At 43.0% G+C, this 20,601-nt stretch overlaps 1 protein-coding gene across 1 annotated transcript in view; it reads left to right on the plus strand.

Moving 5' to 3' along the window:
- Positions 1-20,601, plus strand: part of THSD4 (thrombospondin type 1 domain containing 4) — a 624,907-nt gene that overhangs the window by 273,013 nt on the left and 331,293 nt on the right. The window contains exon 7 of the mRNA XM_070468752.1: positions 8,948-9,084. Coding sequence (XP_070324853.1) covers positions 8,948-9,084 — 137 coding nt within the window. The remainder of the gene's footprint in view (positions 1-8,947; positions 9,085-20,601) is intronic.

Raw genomic sequence — 20,601 nt, forward strand, 5'->3', positions numbered from 1 at the left:
TGCCCTTCTCTGGGTGAGGCCTGCAAAGGTGGTACCATTTCCTCTCTCTCTGAGTTTCTCGAGCCTCTGAGGCTTTTATATACATGACAGTTTGTAGTGGAGTTCCCTTCCCCAGCTTCTTTTTCAGAACTCTTGACAGCCTGAGTCCTTAACAAGAAGAACTCCAGCCACATCGTTTTGCTGGAGGATATGAATGTATACTGTATCTTATTAATAATATCCACATCCATCAGATTAGATCTATATTTTCCCCTAAGATACTGGTTATGACCTCCCACTTCTGTTGATGCTGTCAAGCTGCTTTCCTGACAGTTGGCCAAACTGGCTTTCCATGGACAGAACCCCTTTCACACATTTTTTTTTTTTTATTAAATGTAACATTCTAAGATGTAGCACTACAGGTCACACTGCTTGAAGAGTTTTGAACAGCATGGTGTTTTTTCCGTAACAGTATTTGTTTTCAGTCACTTTTTTCTGGGTTTGGATCTTCATGATACTAAAAAAGAACACATTTCAGGTTGGGTAACTTGGACAAAGTTGGCTTAACCAATTCCCGTGAAATGATGTGTCTCGGAACTTTCTCCAAATGGGAAGCTTCTGCTGTGCCATGTTCTGCTATCCAGTAAAGTACAAGGGGTGCTAGCCATGCTGCTTCGTGGAACTCGAGACAAGTGTGTTCATTCTTTCTGCAGGAATGACGATCCTGTACACCGCGGGCTGCCAGCCAGCCTCTGCAGCCCCATCTCAGCTCATCCCCCTTCGTTCTCTACTTCCACCGTGGAGGATGTCTCTTCACCCTCTGAATGGGCCCTGTGTGGTTCCAGTGAGTGATGTGCAAGTCACTCAGTCTCCCTGAGCCTCAGTGTCCTCATCCTCCAGAGGTGAGGATTAGCCGAGTTGATGTATATGAAGGGTCTGGCACATAGTAGGTACTCAGTAAACAGTAGACACTGTGGTGCTGAAGAAGACTCTAGAGAGTCCCTTGGACAGCAAGAAGATCAAACCAGTCAATCCTAGAGGAAATCAACCCTGAATATTCACTGAAGAACTGAGACTGAGCTGAAGCTCCAATACTTTGGCTCCCTGATGAGAAGAGCCAGCTCATTGGAAAAGATCCTGATGCTGGGAAAGATTGAGGGCAAGAGGAGAAGGGGGTGACAGAGGATGAGATGGTTGGATGGCATCACTGACTCAGTGGACATGACTTTGAGCAAACTCAGGGAGATAGTGAAGGACAGGAAAGCCAGGCATGCTGCAGTCCACTGGGTCACAAAGAGTCAGACACGACTTAGTGACTTAAAAACAGCAAAAAATGTAGACATAAAAAATTGTAAAAGGCAGGAAGAGGTTAGGCAGCCAGATGCAAATGCAAGTGGTAAAAAAGAGAAATTCCTTTTCCCTCTTCGTTTCCTACACAGTGTGGACTGTACCTGTCAGCTCAGAAGGAACTTCATCCTTGCATGACTCGACTGGCTGGCTTGCATGTATAAAACCTTTGATTTTGAACATCATTTTGTGTGTCTGCTTTGGCAGTGCATTCCCAGGTTGACAACTAGTGGTCTGATTGCTGGGTAGGTCTCCTTTCCCTCTCTGGGTTCAATAGCCCCAGTTAGAACAGTGGTTCTCAAAATGTGGTTCCTGGACTAGCAGCATTGGCATCACCTGGGACCCTCTTAGAAATGCAGATTCTCAGACTTCCCTGGTGGTCCAGTGGTTAAGAATGCAGCTACCAATGCAGGGGACACAGGTTCGATTCCTAGTGTGGGCAGACTCCACATGCCACGGGGCCCATGGGCTGCAGTGTGTGCGCCTCAACTACTGGACCCACTTGATGCAACTATTAAAGCCTGGGAGCTCTGGAGCCCATGCTCTGCACTAAGAGAAGCCACGCCAATAAGAAGCCCACACATCACAGCTACAGAGTAGCCCCCCATCGCTCCAACTAGAGAGAGCCTATGTGCAGCAATGGAAACCCAGCAGAGCTGAAAATAAATGACTTAATTTTTAAAAAAGAAAGGAAGGCAGATTCTGGGGCTCCACTCCAGACTTAATGAATCAGAAACTCTAGGGGTGGTGTCCATCAATCTGTTTTAATGTGACTTCAGGTGATTCTGAATACAGTTAAGTTTGAGAACCACCTCATTAAAGTGTTACCTACTAGAAATACATGTGAGTCTGAGCAGTGCTAAGAGGAATTTAACATCTCTGGAACATCAAGCCAATGAATTTTCAGAATTTAAGAAACACATTTTGTGTACTGTTTCTAATCTAGATCTCCAAGCCTATAGAGACTAACAATTGAATAAGATTCACTAGTGTACTGCTTGTGAATTTCTAAAGTTTTAGTTACATAGTCGCAGTGTGGGATAGAAGGTTAGGGATATTACATAACTGATGAGACGTATGCTTTCGCATTTAAGTTTTTATACTGGAATGCACCCCAAACAATTTCCTTTTCAGAAGAGGAAAAAGCTAAGAATTCAACAGTCTCGCCCCTCTTCTCTTCTTTTTCAGAACAGTTTTCTAATTCCAGAGAAGAGTCTGGGCTCTTAGAAGCATTCTCCTCATCTTATTTTCCATAACTTTGTCCTGGAAAATATAGTCTGGGGGAAAGCAGTTTAAATAGTAATCATCAGTGTCTAGTGCAGAGTTCGAAGATCCTGCGTCATAAACAGGGGGAATAGCACATAGATAATGTAGTCGACAGAGGTCAAACCTGGCATGGCTGTGTGGCTATAACTCGCTCTGTCTGTCCTTGGATTATTCCACCCCAACCAAATGCTACAAAATCCATGCCCACTGCTAGGGCTTTGGGCAACCCCCCTTTTATTTTATTTAAACCTGGCATACACAGTTAAGACATTGCATCCACATGTTTCTAATTCGTTTACACTTCACTCATCAGCATGTGTTGGGTAAGCACCCTGCCACGTCTGAGTTTTATGAGCTGCGTTTACGAGGCTGCTTTTCTTGAACAGGGATATCGTATATTCTACCCCAAAAAAGGGAACTTGAGCCTGGGAAATGAGGGCTTCGGTGTTAAACTTGGAGTGAACTTGTGAAGTTTGAATGGATCCAAAACTAAGCACAGATGTTATCCATTCTCCAGGAATAGCCTCATGTATTTATTCACAGAATATCTCTTCTCTTCTTACCTGAAATTTTCTCTCTACTTTAAGGGATGGCCAGGGAATGTGCATTTGTCCACAAAGCTTGAACCTCATTTCCTGCCACTTTGAGGAGTCTCCCTCTTACTTACTCCCTCCAAGCTAAGGCAAACCTTGGTAGTAGCAAAGCTGGATGAAATCTAGAACCTTCCACAGCATGTTGCTTTCTTAGAAAGCAACATTTTGCTCTCCCACTTACGCTGAGTTCCTGAAAAGACAGCAAGGAGGTTTACAGTTTTGTGCTAATTTTGAATAGAGATGGAAGGGACTTACCACTGATAAAACTGCACAGAGTTACATTTCTCAGAACCCAAATTGTTGGAATTCGTTTTCACATTCTTTATAAAATTAATTTTATTGTTTAATCTGAGTTAATCTGCATGCATGTGTCTTAGAGAGTCAAATAATTCTACAAACTTTGCCCATCCCCTACTATTCTTTCCTCCTCAACAATTTTAATTGTTCCTTTGATATTTACTTTTTTACCTCCGAATAATGTTTATATTGTTACTTCTGGATTTTTCAGTTTCAGGATTTTCTGTTGAAGGTGGGGATTGTAGCCCTCTTTCATCATCCTCACCCTCCACCTCACCACGTGTACGCACTTCCCATCCCACATACTCTTGATGGATTTATGTGGTAATTGTTAGATTAATAACCCATGCTTCCAGTGTAACTGCCTGCATGCTTTTCACAGCTGAGCCACATAGGTCAGAGCTCCAGGATGCCGATCCCCAGGTAGAGATTTGTGGGCAGTGTTTTTTAGGGAGTGATTCAGAAACAGCTTCTGTGAGGGGTACAAGATGTAGGATTGAACAACTCTGAGCTGGGTTAGCCCTGTAGAGTTACCCCACCCTGAGACAGAATGGGCCATTGTACAACCACACAGACCGATCATTGGACAGGGGCTACCCCAGGGAAGGAGGTTGGGGAGGCCGCTTCCTTAGGCTGGGGGTGAGTTCCAGAAAAACACAGCTGTGAGCTACCAGCTGGCAGCGCTCCCATCTGCTGGGGGATCCCTGACTGGGATCGGGATGGTAGCAGTAGGTAATCTGAGCACCCCTTGCACCCTTGTCCGGGCTCTTGGTGGACTTCTTCCATCAAGAAATTTTCCGGTTATTTATTTGATGATTTCTTGGGGAGTTGGTAAAGAATCCGTCTGCAATGTGGGAGACCTGGGTTCAATGCCTGGATTGGGAAGAGTTCTTGGAGAAGGGAAAGGCTACCCACTCCAATATTCTGGCCTGGAGAATACCGTGGACTGTATAGACCATGAGGTCACAAAGAGTTGGACACGACTGAGTGACTTTCACTTGGGGATCTAGGAAGCTAACTGCTGCCACTTTTCTTTAAAAAAAAAATAATAATAATAATAACAGCTCTATTGAGAGAAAACTCACCTACCTTAAAAGTCACCAGTTTAAATAGTACAAGTTACTGATGTTCAGTATGTTTGGAGTCGTGCTATCATCACCTCAATATAATTTCAGGACAGTTTCATTGCCCGAGAAGAAAGTCCATATCCATTAATAATAGTTGCTCCACATTCTGTCCTCCCTCCAGTCCCTGGAAACCACTAATCTACTTTCTAACTCTGTACGTTTGCCTATTCTGAATATTAGATTAAAATGTGATTATACAATATATGCTTTTTGTGATATGACTTTTTTCACTGAGCATAATGTTTTCATGGTTTACATGTTGTAGCATGTACCAGTGTGTGCCACTTCATCCCCATCTATTGTCAAATATTTCCTGTATGGATATACCACATTTTCTTTATCCATTTATCACTGGAAGGACATTTGGATTGTTTCCACTTACTAGCTATTATGAATAATATTTCTATGAATTTTTATGTACAAGTTTTCGTGAAGATGTGTGTTTTCATTGCTGATTGTTATACACTTAGAAGTGAAATTGCTGGGTCATACGGTAAATCAACATTCTGATGAACTGCCAAATGTATTCCAAGAAAACTGTTCCATTTTATAGTCCTCTCAGCATTGTAAGAGGGTTCTAATTTCTCTACATGCTTGCCAATGTTTCTTATCATCTTTTTCTTTTTTCAGCCATCCTCCTATGTGTGAAGTGGTATCTCATTGTGGTTTAATTTGTATTTCCCTAATGACTAATTATATTGAGCATCTTTTCATGTGCTTAGATTTGTAATAAGCGAAAGATCTTCATAATCCACGATCATGAAGATTTATGCATATGTTTCCTTCTAAGATTTTTTTTTGTAGTTTTAGCTCCTACATTAAAGTTGATGATCTATTTTGAGTTAATTTTTATATATGGTGTACAATAGGGGTCCAGCTTCTCTTTTTTTGCACGTAGATATGCAAGCTGAAGCCCTGCAAATGTATTTTTATGTGGCATTTTAAAGTGGTTGGGGAGTATGGGCAGGGTCTGGAGAAGTCAGTGGTTATGTAATTTTTAAAAATATGTATTTATGTTTGGCTGTGCTGGGTCTTCATTACTGTATGTGGGCTTTCTCTGGTTGCAATGAGTGGGGGCTACTTTCTAGCTGTGGTGTTCAGGCTTCTCATTGTGGTGACCTCTCTTATTGTGGAACACAGGCTCTAGGACACATGGGCTCAAGTAGTTGTGGCTTCTGGGCCCTAGAGTGAGAGCTCAGTAGTTGTGGTGAAAGAGCTTAGCTGCCCCGTGACATGTGAGATCTTTCTGGACCAGGGACTGAACCCGTGTCCCCTGCATTGACAGGTGGATTCTTAACCACTGGACACCAGGGAAGTCCAGGGCTTAGGTAATTTTATGAGAAACTCTAATGTGGAGTATTGCTGAGGCAGCAGGATTCTGGGCAGTTCTGTTAAGTAGTCACTTGTCTCCAGGTTTCAACTGTCTCCTAGGATCTCCTTTTTCCTTGCTGCAAGTCTGAGAGGCAGGGACATTGCGTAAGCCACATAGGCATAGGGGTAGACCTAGCTGGTTTGGGCCACAGGCAGAAGAAACCCAGACTTAAGGTCATTCCTCTGGTCATTCCTTAAGGTTATTCCTCTGGTTATGTAGCCCATTTGCTGTCATTGTCTCCTGATTAACCATCATTTTTTTTGTTGCTGTTGTTCTCAGAAAGTTCTTCTGTAGTATGGTTGCAATATTGAGGAATAAACTTGTGGCTGCCAATGATACTATTCCTAAGGATAGAAGTAATTGGGAGGAAGCCCAGAGAAATCAGAACTCAAAACCCTTACCCTCTGTGAGGCTGCTTTATAAACACTTTTATTACATCAAAATGCAATGCACTTGGATAGTTCCTGCTATAGCTTCAGTAAGTAAGGAGCTGGGAGAGGGGGATGGGGTCTGGATAGATATATGACATAAGAATGCAGGTTGTAGGAAACTAGTTTTCCCTCCAACTTGTCACTTCCTTTCCTGGGCCTGGTGTGTGTGTGTGTGTGTGTGTGTGTGTTTCCTCTATAAAATGACAGTTTGGTTTCAAATAATTCCCATAGTGCTTCCGTCTTTGGTAATCTTTGACTTTTCCAAGATCACTTCATAGCTTTTGGGCAGCTCGGGTAGGAAATCAAGTCTCTTGACTTCTCCAATAGAGCTCAGAATGCACAGAAGATGCAGTCTTCCCTAATCCATGTGGTCCCACAGGTTGCCTGAGATTTCCTGTTAGCGGTTTTCAATGGCTTTGGAGTAGAAGGAAGTTCATTGCTATGACAGTCAGGCAGCCACACTGGGGAAAATATGATATATTGTGTTGTGTAGGAAAAAGTCAGTATTATCCAGTGCAGTAATCAGATTTTCAGACAAAGGCATGACCCTGGAACATGCTGTCTATGGCTGAGCATCGCATTAGTCTCGTCTCCAAAAACAGTTAAACAAAATCATTGTGTACTTGGCATGTCTCTCTCCCTTGGATATGGAAATTTATCTTGCCTGAACATTTTTCTCATTCTTATTTTGGAGGCAACTAGATTGCTCTGAAAATATTAGTCACAGCAGTAATTGATTTAGTATTTATTGAGCAGCAGGCTCTGTGTGAGGTAACAGAAATATAAAGAAAGACTCTGAGGTAGGGGTTTCTATCTAGTAGAGAGAGAGGAGAGAAAAACAAAAATTAAAACACCTCCAAAGGCCAATATTTATTTTCTCTGTCCCTCCCTTTGGGGCTTTGCTGGTGGCTCAGTCAGTAAAGAATCCACCTACAATGCAGGAGACTGCCTGCAATTCAGGAGACCCAGGTTCGATCCCTCGGCTGGGAAAATCCCCTGGAGAAGGAAATGGCAACCCACTCCAGTATTCTTTCCTGGAAAATCCCATGGACAGAGGAGTCTGGTGAGCTGCGGTCCATGGGGTCAAAAGAGTTGGACGTGACTGAACAACTGAGCACACATCCTTCCCTTTATTCCTCAGTTATTTGTTGAGCATTCGCCCTGTGCCCAAGCTCTCTGCTGAGCGCTGGAGATACAAAAGTGAGTAAGACAGACACATCTCAGACTCCCCGGTGGCCCAGTGGTTCAGGATTCACCTGCCAATACAGAGGACGTGGGTTCGATCCCTGCTCTGGGAAGATCCCATATGCAGCAGCTAAGCCCGTGCACCACAACTACTGGGCCTGCCCTCTAGAGCCTAAGAGCCACAACTGCTGAGCCCGTGTGTTGTAACTACCGAAGCCCGCACGCGATACAGCCCATGCTTTGCAACAAGAGGAGCCACCCGGATGAGAAGCCCAGGCACCGTAGGCAAGAGTAACCCCTGCTTACTGCAGCGAGAGAAAGCCCGCACACAGCAACAGAGACACTGTGCAGCCACAAATAAACTAGTTAAAAAAGACAGACACATCTCTGTGGTCCCTCAAAGCCATGCCTTAAATGATGTCTGTTGGACCGTATAGTAGAGGAGACCGGATCAGCCTGTGATACATGGACTTAGAGCGCAGATCAGGATCCATGGAGGGCTTCCTGGAGAGGGTGACCTGGGACCTAAAGCAAAGTAGAAGCAGGTGCTTGTCAAGTAGGCAAAGCCAGAGGAGCAGTGATCAATGGCTGCACAGAGGAAGTGCTTCATTGGAAATAGAACAGTAGGAAATGAGATTATAAAGGTAGGTGAGGTTCAGCTCTTGAAAGGACTTTAGACTTCAATCTAAGGTGATAGGCACACCACTTAAACGTCTCATAATGGAGGAATTATTACAGGAAACTTGGGCCATTTAAAAGAACATAAAATGGTATAACTGCATAGATTTTAAGTAATAAAAAGCAGAACACAAACATTGCGTGCTCACTGTGATTACTGATTTATACGGTATAATTGAGACTGTTAAAGATGGGAGGATGCCTAAAAGTGAAGTCCTATTTGTATTCTGAGATTCTTTAAGAATTCCTTTATGATATTCACTCAGCATCAAATCTCTCCTACGTGTGCAGATCAAGATGCAACCTCTTCTCTCTACCATCAAATACGGAGAGATCTAATAGCTTTAATGCATTTTAAATGTGTGTGACTGTGAGATACCGAGGGTAGGCACATCCATAGAGACAGAACATAGATTTGGTGGCCGCCAAGGTCTTGGGAGGAGGAGAGAGGTTGGGGTCACAGCTAATAGGTCCAGTGTTTCCTTTCTGGGGTGATAGAAATGTTCTAAGGTTAGTTTGTGAAAATGGTTGTAAACATTGTGAGTATCCTAAAAACCATTGAGATACATGCTTTGGTTAAAATGGTTAATTTTATGTTATGTGAATTTTATCTTGATAAAAAATACAGAAAGATAAAAGATGCTGATTGGCTTTTGTTGTTGTTTTTGGTAGTTAAGGGCAACCGGAAGTGTGAGCTGAACTGCCAGGCGATGGGCTACCGCTTCTATGTGCGGCAAGCTGAGAAGGTCATTGATGGCACCCCCTGCGACCAGAATGGCACGGCCATCTGTGTGTCCGGGCAGTGCAAGGTAAGTGCCCCGGACTGGGGTATCTGCTGTAGGTCTCGGGGTGTTTGGTCTGTTCCTGCCAACTGCGCTGTTTGCCAGGCTGTGGTATGCTTCCTCCCCATCACCTGTGGTCCACCCCCCCACCCCCACTCTGAACCATAAGCTCTGGGAGAAGTGGATTAAACGGGGCGGTTTGTTCTGCTCTGAGTTTTTGATCTTTGGGAGTTGCCAAGTCTCACTCTGGCATTTCAATTAAGTGATTTACATTTACATCATGTGCGTTGTAAAGAAACTCAGCGATCTTTCCTTGTTGGATCCGGAGCTTCTTCCTTACCTCTGAAGAGGAGGTTATGAAAAGGGCACTGCTGGATCAGTCAAGAGGCGGTTGGCGTCGTCAGGGTGGCATTTTAAGGGCATGGCATATTTTATCTTGCCTCCCACCAACTGCGGCAGGCTTCCAAATGAAAGCGGTCTAGTGCCTTTATAGCCGGAGTTGTACTTTCAGCAGGAAGTTTTCAGCCTTCTTGGACTTCTGAAGTCTGTTCCAAGAACTCCCCGCCCTGCATTCTGGGCTGGAGAGAATCCTTGTGGGATGCTACCCTTTGACAGAAAGCACCATTTGCTTAAAAACAGGCGCCCCAAAGAAGATGGCACCAGTTCCACAGTCATATCCATTGGGGCCTGAACGTCCACCCTCCTTTCATCTATAAATGTAAGAGTGGAGGTCTGACTATAGCAGGTAAATGACTTTTGGAGCCCAGGCTATGATTCTGTCTTAATTAACACTCAATCACAAGCAGGACTAAGTTTCATCAAAGGAAGAGCTCTTTGGCTATCACATCTAAAAGTTCTTGTTGTACTTTCAATGTAAATTGCTGCATTGTTTAGTATTAGAGCTACTTAAGTATGATTTATAAGCACCTCCTTTCCCCTCCAGTCTTTTTCTTAATAAGGTTTTAAATACAATACAAAATAATTTATCAAAGCATATGAATATTCTGGGGCTTCTCAGATGGCTCAGTGGCAAAGAATTTGCCTGTAATGCAGGAGACGCAGGTTCAATACCTAGGTTGGGAAAATCCTGGGAGAAGGTAATGGCAACCCACTCCAGTATTCTTGCCTGGGAAATCCCATGAACAGAGGAGGCTGGTGGCCTATAGTCCATGGGGTCGCAAAGAGTCGGAAAGGACTCAGCAACTAAACAGCAACAACATGGATAGTCTGAGATTGTGAGTAAAGAAAGGAAAAAACTGTTATCTGATATTTGGTGCATGTGAAGTTGCCTTTGGACAGACAAGAAACCCACAAAGCTTTGAGATGGGGATCAAAAGAGGCAAGGAATATGGTGGGGAGCACACTGGAGGCTGAGACCCATCTGGCCCCAATTTCGACTCCTTTGGAAAAAACCACTGGGTTTCATGCATCCCTTCTACCCTTACTGTCTTCAGATAATACTGAAGGAAGTCCCATTAGAGTTTGTGATTTCCGACTCAGCTAGTCCCTTCTTCTAAATGTTAACTGAGCCTGAAATGATGCACTTTATAGCAACCTAGCTTTTCTTTCGAATCCTGAATCAACTGTTTAATTTCCTAAATACAAGTGCACACTGCTGGGAGATGTTATAGTGTAGTGGTTAAAAACGTGCCCTCTGAAGTCAGACTGCTTGGATTCAAATCCTACTTCTTCCATCAATGACTGTGTAAACTTGCACAAGTTCCATGAGCTCTCTGTGCCCCTACATCACCTACAACACGAGGACGGTACCTACCTCCTGCGTTGTAGTGAAGAGTCATGAGCTAATACACATATGGTTCTCATTATCAGTTCCGGCACTGAGTAAAGCAGGCTGGCTTTTCCTAGTATTATGTTCACTTATGCCCACATATGACCTGTTGTATTTGAATTTTTTATGCAGAAATACTTGAATTTTTTAGCAGATTATAGATTTGTGAGATTCACATTATCGTATATGGCAGAAAAATTAAAATACTTTAATTGACAGATACATCTTTATAATAATTTTTCCTTATGTATTTTGGCTGCAATTTAAAAATTTTTTTTTCTATTTTTAAATTGGAGGATGTTTGCTTTAAAATGTTGCGTTAGTACAACAACGTGACTCAGCCATCTGTATACATATATCCCCTCCCTGTTGAGCCCCTCTCCCCCCACCTCCCATCCCACTCCTCTAGGTCATCACCCAGCACCAGGCTGGCCTCCCTCTGTTATATGGCAGTATCCTACTAGCTAGCTGTTTCACACATGGTAGCGTATGTGTCACTGCTGCTTTCTCAGCTCGTTCCCTCCTCTCCTCCTGTTGTGTCCACAAGTCCATTCTCTACATCTGTGGCTCTATTCCTGCCCTGCAAAAAGGTTAATTGGTACCATTTCTCTAGACTCCATGTATATATATGCATCAATATATGATATTTGTTTTTCTCTTTCTGATTTGTTTCACTCTGTATAATAGGCTCTAGGTTCAGCCACTTCAGTTCAACTGATTCACATTTGTTCCTTTTGATGACTGAGTAATATTCCATTGTATATATGTACCACAACCCATCTATTCATCTATTGATGGACATCTAGGTTGCTTGCATGTTCTGGCTATTGTAAGTAGCACTGCAGTGCTCACTGGGGTGCATGTGTTCACATTATCTTTTGAGGCAGTGTCCCTTTGCTGTAGTGTGACTCTCCAGGGGATCTTAGATTCTATGTTGGTAGGTCGAGGGAAAGTCCTGAATAGTCTATTTTTATAACAAGTTCCCATGTGATGCTGATGCTGCTGGTCCATGGGTCATATTTTGAGTAGCAAAGTTTTAAAGGACCCTTTGATTAAAGCAGAGTTCACAAAGAGCCAGAAATGTAAATATAGAGTGGTAAGATGACTTGGAAGGAAGAGGGAATGTGGTCTGTTTCCACTGGGGGAGCTTGTTTTCTTAGTATTGTCTTAAGTGCCTCTAAGCTGTTGATATGAAAGAAAAACAAATACTAATAAGGACATATGGGTATGAATTCTTACTAACTGATGAAAACTAATGGTGTCAGACAACACAGTTTGAAGATGATAGTTGCAAGAAGACCGAGACAGATATTCCCCAGGATGTGAGTAGATGAACAGGAATTTGATGTTAATAAGAACAACTTTGATATTACTTCCTGTTTGTTCTCTGTGTATTTACCCAAAATTTGCTCATAGACATTGTTGGAACAACTGACTGTCCTGTCCTCACTAGAACTTCAGTTTAAATAATCAGAAGTACATTTGCTTCCCAGGCTAAGCTCTATTTACTCTGTAACTTTCAAAGGGTAGAGTGCCTTTTTTGAATATTTGATTGGAAGCCCAGAATTCAAATTGCTATCTCTGCCTCTCTGACCTGTGACTGGGAGGGCTGTCACTCTCCAACAGGAGTGTCTGCATCTGAAATAGCTCCACAGAGCCTCTGCCAGCCACAGAGAGGTGAAAGCAAACCCAGGTCTGCAACGAAAGTTAATGAAAAGTGACAAGCACTAAACGAGAATATGAGCTAAACCCACACAAGAGTAGCTGGGGGAGAAGGGCGTGCTCCCAACACCAAGCCGCAGAAAGGCCCCAGGCGCTCCCAGAGCAAGCTGGAATGCTCTTCCAGTGCCCATGGAGTGCTCCCTGGCCAGCCTGCGTTTACCCTGTTGCTGGAGCTCAATTGATGTTTTCGATCCAAGAGTTGCAAGAGAAGCAAGACTGTAAGAATGCAGAAGTCCTTGGGCTCAGGGTTGGAGAACATGGGAATTCCTCTCCAGTCCCTCAGAAGTGTGTGACACGTCCTTTCTTGACAGGGAGTGAAGGATCTCAAATGTTGGCTTCAGGCTAAGGGCTGCATTTTGATAGCTAGGCTTTGAAGGGAGAGCTGGAGCCCTGACTTTTCCTAAAGCAAGAAAGCATATCTGAAACCCGCAGAGATTTCTTCTTTATCTTAACCTCATCCCTCTAGACATCAAATAGGAACCTCTGGCCAGTCTTCAGAGAAGTCTCTGCCCCACCCACACATGATTGTCATTGATGGAAATGGGACAACATTTATGTCTAATTAATAGAGAACAATGCAGTAATCATTTCTCTCATTAAACATCACATTAACTTGCTATGATTTTTTTTTTTTACTTGATCTCTGTTTCAAACTCTGTCTAAAAAATTCTACATTTTCATGGTTTGATCATGTGCATGCTATTTTTGCTGACAAGTTAATAAAAATAGATGAAACTTTGCTTACAAAAGTATGGCAGGCATTTGAAAGAACAGGGTCCCTTGGATAAAAACTAAAAAGAAAAAAAACGCCACCAAAAAAAACAAAAAAATCACCTTAGCTACCTGGAGACCAGCCTTTCAGAAACCTCAGGCTTGCACATTTAAATGATCCTGAAAGAATCAGAATCACCCCCAAGACCCACCCTCCTTCCCCCCAGAAAAAAATCCCTGGTGGTGAAGAAGCAGTCCTTGAGTGGGTGCCTTGAAATAATAGGCTGATGCCAAAAAATAAAATAAAACAATAAGCTGATGCAAAACCTTCATGCAGGAATGTGTTGGAGCTGATGCAGGCAGCAAGGAGCCCCTGTGAGAGCTTCCCTTGTGCCAGACATTGTGCTGTGTGCTGTTCATACAGAGGCTTTCCTTAAGCCATGTGTCTTCACAGTAACTCAGTCAATAGGAATTATTAGTCCCCATCTTACAGAGGACTGTTATGAAGATAAAATGAGTTGGACACCGTCAGTGCTACATGGAGAGTTGGCTATTAGTATTGGCTTTTTCAGTGAATTGTTAATCAGAACAGAAAGTAATTTAAATGTGATAGGACGAAACTCATGTGCTTCAAGTGTCTCCCCTCTTCAGAGTTTATTTTCCTCACCACCTCTCTCCAAAGCAAACTGTCTTTCTAAAATACACATTAGGATATGCCTCTCTCTTGCTTAAATTCCATCTGTGACTCTCCATTTCCTGCGGAATAAAGTCCAGGGCCTAGATGCTGGCCGAGCTGGGACGTGTTGCTCCCTGACCCAGCAGGCGTTCAGGTTGTGCCTTCATGAGCACGGATACACTGTCAGCCTGGAGAGTTATTCCTTGTCGACTCTCGGACCACCCAGGGGACTCTGCTCAAAAGCCACTGGCTGACCCCCTTGAACACTGTTACTGTTCTTCTGTTCCCACTTCTTGTACTTATTTGTTCCCATTTCCCCAGCCTACCACCCATCCAGGCCGGGAGCATTTCCAGGCACTTTGGTTTTCAATAGGTGCTTAAAATAAATGTGTAAATGAATTGAGGTACTTGGTGACTCAGTCTGTTGGGTTTTAGCAAATGAAATTCATCTTAAATCCAGCACAAAGCTTTTCCTTTTGGCTTGATGGGCAGTGGAAGGCTGCTCGCACAGGGACGCGGAGCCCCCTTGGCCAAATCCCCAGAACCCAAGGCTTTGAATGTCAGGCAGAATTCTTGGCACCTCCCCAGGCTCCTGTCTCCCTCATCTTGCTTTTAATTTTGCTCACACTGAATTTCTTGAGTCCAGACAGACCTAATGACAGGAAGAAGCTAAGCAAATGTGAGAGTGCAGTCTCCCACGGTGCTTTCTGCTGTGGGGGGAAGACCCCTTTCTGCCACACCGCCCCTCCCCATAGCCTGGTCAGCCTTTGCCTTCTGCCATCTACCCATCCCCAGGGGTGGGGCGGGGCCGGGGGCGCCTTCACACCTCCTCTCCCAGCTGGGGCACTGATCAGCTTCCAATGGCTCCATCAGGACACATCAGTGGACAGTTTCATATTTATTCAATAAATTACAGCAAGGTAACTCTTTCCACATGTTCAGAGATAAGCTCTGGACCAGAGTGTTGCCGTGACCAAAAAGGATGACATGATGGGCGTATGCATCTGTGTGTGCCCCTGTATTCAGGTGCCAAGTTTCTTCCCCTCTGTTATAAACTGCCCTGGAGCTCTCCTGAACCAAACAGCCCTGCTCCTTTCTCTGCCTATTTGCCCCAAGTTGCTTCTTTGTTTTTTTTTCCTCTTTTGGTCAGTGGCTTATTTTGTGGGCTTTGCTCAGAGTTCTCTTGTTACTTGAATGAAACCAAGAGGGTCAGTTGCGTTGAGTAAAGTGTTCTGGCCTGTGCCAGACATGTGCATGAACTGAGCCTTGAAAGAGGGTGGAGGGCTTTTACTTTGCTTAAATTCTGAGCTGATGTGACTTGGTGGATTCCCTGTTGTATTTCCACCCCAAGCAAATCGTGTTCTAAGAGTACTTTCTGATTTTGAGTATTAAAATGCTTATCATATTATGTTACAGTTATTTTGACATGTGTCTGAACTCCTAAAGCTGAGGGAGTATTATACATATTTGTATCCTCAGTGCTTTTGTTGCAGGAGTGGGGATCCCATCCAGGGCCAAGAGTGGGCTCTTATCTAACACTTGGAAATTAATTGTCCAGGGAGACACGCGTGCTGACAAGCAAGAGACTTTAATGGGAAGGGACGCCCAGGCAGAGAGCAGTGGGGTAAAGGAACCCAGGAGGACTGCTCTGCTACGTGGCTCGCAGTTTTGGGTTTTATGGTGATAAGATTAGTTTCTGGGTTGCCTCTGGCCAATCATTCAGACTCAGGGCTCTTCCCAGTGATGCTCACATCCCTTAGCCAAGATGGATTCCAGCAAGAAGGATTCTGGGAGGTTGGTAGGACATATGGACTGACATCTCCTGTCTTCTTCTGACCTTTCCCAAATGTTTCCAGTTGGTGGTGGCTTGTTAGTTCTGAGTTCCTTACCAGGACTTCCTACTCTAAGATAACTCATACAAGTAGCTGCTATCTGCCCTGGTTAGGGCAGGCGGTTTTAGTCAGTATTTCCCCTGACATTTAAGGTATTAAGGTATTAAAATTTTTTAATGAATTAAATGATTTTTTAAAGTATGTCAAAAATAAATAAATAAATAAAAGTATGTCAATGAATGAACCAAAGAACAAGTTAGAAAATTACTTTCCAAACCTCTTTTCCTAGAAATGATCAAGAATAGGATTAACGAAGCATTAATCAACAACCCAGGCAACACACATAATTAATTCATCTTTTTTTAATTGGAGTATAATTTTTTTACAATGTTGTGTTATGTATATATATATCCCCTCCTCTTTGAGCCTTCAACAAATAGTCTTACATTTTTTCTATAGCTTGCTCCCAGCCATACATTGGAGATAAGGAAAAAAATGGGAAAGATGAACATAGTTCCTACCTACACTGAGCTTAAAATTTAATGGAGAAAGTGATAAAAAGTCAGTTAACAAACAAACAGCTTCCCTGGTGGCTCAGACTGTTAAAAATCTGCCTGAAGTGCAGGAGACCTGGGTTTGATCCCTGGGTCAGGAAGATCCCCTGGAGGAGGGAACGGTTACCCACTCCCGCATTCTGGCCTGGAGAATTCCATGGACAGAGGAGCCTGGCAGGTTACAGTCCATGGGATCACAAAGAGTTGGACACGACTGAGTGGCTTTCACTAACAAGCAAAAGAATGACAAATTTTGATGAGTACTTTGAAGTTGATAGGGGAACTGAAATAGTGAACAGTGGTGAGAGGCATCCATTAGGTGGGTGTCAGGGGAAGGTCTCCAAGGTAAGCAGCGTTCTGTATTACAAGTGCAGGCAGTACTAGCAGCCATACATGTCCGGGGATTGGAGGGAATGTGTGTCGGGCCTCCAGCCAGGACCCAGGACACTCACAGTGCTCAGGAACTCGTAGATACCAAGGTGATTATTTTGTATTTTCTTCTGCTCCCTGCCCTTGGGTGAGTCTGGTCCCCCGCTGAGGGTGCCATCCTTTTTCCTCCAAAGTATTCATGTTTTCCTGGGTGAATGCTGGCTTTAGCAAGAGTTAGCCCTCCATTGAATCATTGTCTAGACCAAAAAAGATTGCCATAGAAAATAGGTGGTTTTATAGGTTGAAAACAGGTTGGGGGGTCAGCCAGGATCTCCAGTATTAGATGAGAAAAGACTTGCTCAGGTGAAATTGGGGTAGGGTGTACGAAGCCGATGGTCTGTCCTATACCAGAGTGTCAGAAGAGAGAGGATTTTCGAGTCCCTTTCCCCTGTTCTACTGAAGGAAGGGACCGCTTTCCCCCAAAGGGAACTTAAGAAATATTCTTAACCAAATTGGCATGGGTGCTGAATGGCACGCGTTAACTGAGAAAATGAAACTTCAGCAAAGTCCCCTGGGCCAGACAGTCCACCTTTGCCCCAGTCCATCCCTATTCCTGCCCTGAACCAAATACGGGCTAGAAGCACTGCTGAATAGGACCCAGAGGCTGCAGAGTTCTGTATATAGCCATGTCAGGGGGACTTCCCTGTGGTCCAATAGCAAAGACTCAAGTTCCCAGTGCAGAGGGCCTGAGACAGATCCCCGGTCAGGGTGTTGCAGAAATCAAGAAACCAAGCACCACACTTGGAGAGTTGGCGAACTCAGGTGTATTACACTGGCGGGCCCAGAGGAGTCAACACTCCAAGCTCTGAGCCCTGAACGAAGGGGTTACAGAGCTTTTATACACGGACAGGCATGATTAAGTGGGTTTGCAGGGGCTGAGCGATTGCAAAGAGCAGGACAAGGGTGAATGAGATAAGCTCCAGTTCCTAATATTCCCCACTTTCTGAGACCTACGTGATCCAGACTTTGCTAGGAGCAAGCTTGAGTTACAGAGGCAGAAGGAGCAGGAGGTGATGTAAAATTTTAATGTTTCCTCTTCAAGGGAGCTAGATCCCACAGAGTTTGCAGCCACAGTGAAGATCAACAATCTCACCTGCCACAACTATGATGCAATGCAGCCAAAGAAATAAATATCTTAAAAATATTTAGGGATGCAGAAAACTGTGTTGCATATGGAAGCCACAAGGCAGTGTCTATTCGGACCAACAAGCCCAGGTTCCCCTCTTTCCCCTTGGCCCCCTGTGCACTTTCTTGGTGAGTCAGCTTATGTTCCTAATCGATCATATTGACTGAGCCTGCTTAGCCTGACAGTGATTCAGTAGAGCCTGAAAGCCTGTTACCCTGACTCCGAGTTTGGGCGTCTTGTTTACATTTCTGCCAAAAGTCAGGTCACACCAAATAGTGAGCAGCTCTGCTCGGGTGAGAGACAAGCTTCAGAAAAACATCCTGCGGTGTCATGCATCTCGGTAGAAATAGATATATGAGGACAACAGTGCCAGAGGAAAACACATTTTTATTTCATATTTTAAATAGATAATAATATATTTACTTGACTCCAATATAAAAAGAAGTGATCCTCTGTCTCCATCCACCCAGCTTCCCATTCCCCAATAGGAAATAACCCCTCTCTGATAGTTCCTGTTTTTAAGGCAGCTGCTTTTTTTTTAAATTGAAGTATAGTTGATTTACAATGTTGTGCCAATCTCGGCTGTACGGCGAAGTGATTCAGTTACACATGCACATTCTATTTTTATATTCTTTTCCATTATGGTTCATCACAGGATATTGGCTATATTAATAGGTCCCGGTGCTGTACAGTAGGACCCTGTTGTTTATCCATTCTATATGTAATAGTTTGCACCCACCAACCCCGAAATCCAAGTCCATCCCTCTCCCACCCCCTCCCCTTGGCTACCACATGGACCTTGCTTTTCTTATTTAATATATCTTGGGGAACTTTCCATTTCAATATCTAGAGCACATACCCCTTCATTTGACAGTGGCATGGTACTGCACTATATAAACTAACCATAAGTTATTTAACCGTGATGCATATTTAGGTCATCTCCAATCTTTTACCGTTACCAGCCGTGAATTCTACAATAAATACTCCTGTGTGTAAGTCAATTTTATGTTTGTCGCTGTCTGTAGGATGAAGTCTTAGGAGGCAAGAGTACATACGGGTTTGTGATTTTAATGCCCAGTGGGTGGCAAATTGCTCTCCAGAGGGGTTGAAACAACTAACCCTTAGACCAGCAACGTCTGAGGGTGGTGTGTTGTCCAACATTTGGGTTTTTGCCAATCTGATAAGTGAAAAATGGTATCTTGGGTAGTTTTCATTTGTGTTTATTTTGAGTGAGGTTGGGATTCTTTTCCTGAGTTTAAGATCCTTTCAGTAAGATGATCCATTCAGCTTGGAGTAGGATGAGTGAGGTGCCTTGGATGCAGAATTTAAGGAGGCCCTGAATAAACTGAAATTCTCAGGGTCTCCTTAAGTACCTCACCTGCCTCATTCCAGCCCCCGCCCTGCGTTGTGTGCACCTTGATCTCCTGCCCTGGGGAACCGTTTGTCTTCCTCCCCTGTGATCTGCCCTTCTATTGGGTTGTTGATCATTCTCTTAATTTGTAGAAGCTTTTCATACATGAAAGAATTTTTTTTATATATGAATTTCAAGGCGTTTTTCTTCAAGTAGCCTTTTGACCTATATCTTTGTTCTTGTGGTTTTTATTTATTTATTTGCCAAGCAGACATTTTACATTTTTTAAATGGTGAATTTAGTAATTTTCTCTTATCTGATTCTAGATTTTGTGTCATGCAAAGACTCTACACTTTGAAGTTAAAAATTTTCTTCTGTGTCTTCTTTTAGTAATTTATAACTATGCTTTTACGTTTTTACATTTCATATTAATCCATTTGGAATTTATTCTGGTGTATCATGAGAGGTATGGATTCAATTTTACTTCGTTTCAGATGGCTACCCAGTTTTGCCTTTACTATAATTGAATAAATCTTTCCCCCACTATTTTGGGGTTCCCTCTTTATTACCATATGTATGAATGTGTGCATGTGTATATGTATTTTGGGCTTTCTAGTATATTTAATTAGTCTGTATGTCTATTCATAAATGAATACCAGAACATACATTTTGAAAGAGAAATAAAATGGATGGCATTTAAATTTACAAAAGGTAAGTTTGCTTGGAGCTACTGTACTCATGGCCTTCGTTGTTTATCTCTTGGAAAAGCCATCTACGTTTAGGGGCTTTAGCAAGACTTCATACTTACAATACATTTTCATTTGACTGGAAAATGTATGCTTCGTGACTTTTAGGACTAGAATAACAGAAGTTACAATCATGAAAGCTACTCCAGATGGCAAAACCATGGCAAAAAAAAGGAATTATAAAATTTCTTAAGGTTTATTGAAAAGCACAGAATAAAAGTTCCAGCAGCTCTTTGCTTTTAGAATAAACCAGGGGAAAAAAATGTGGTTCCCAAGAGCAAATTGGTTCTTGGGGTCCCATCGTCTGCCATTCAATAAACAAGAAATATCTTCTAGAAATTTTATATAGTATGTATATGGATCCTATTGATTTCTTTAAATCTTATCAGTATCTCCTGATGGTTAGAAATTTACTATTTTCCTACTTATTTTTACTATGTTTTCCTGTGTTTTATTTTCAGCATAATGCTAGTAGTTATAGCAATACCTGATGTCCTTGAGAGAATGCCAGAAGAAAAGATTATTTTTTGCCCAATCGCCAAACTCATGCAAAGGAATTAGGAAGGAAGATTAGTAGTGGCCCATGATTGTTAAGGAACTGAATATAA

The sequence above is a fragment of the Odocoileus virginianus genome, chromosome 6, assembly GCF_023699985.2.
Source record: "Odocoileus virginianus isolate 20LAN1187 ecotype Illinois chromosome 6, Ovbor_1.2, whole genome shotgun sequence".
Taxonomy (NCBI): domain Eukaryota; kingdom Metazoa; phylum Chordata; class Mammalia; order Artiodactyla; family Cervidae; genus Odocoileus; species Odocoileus virginianus.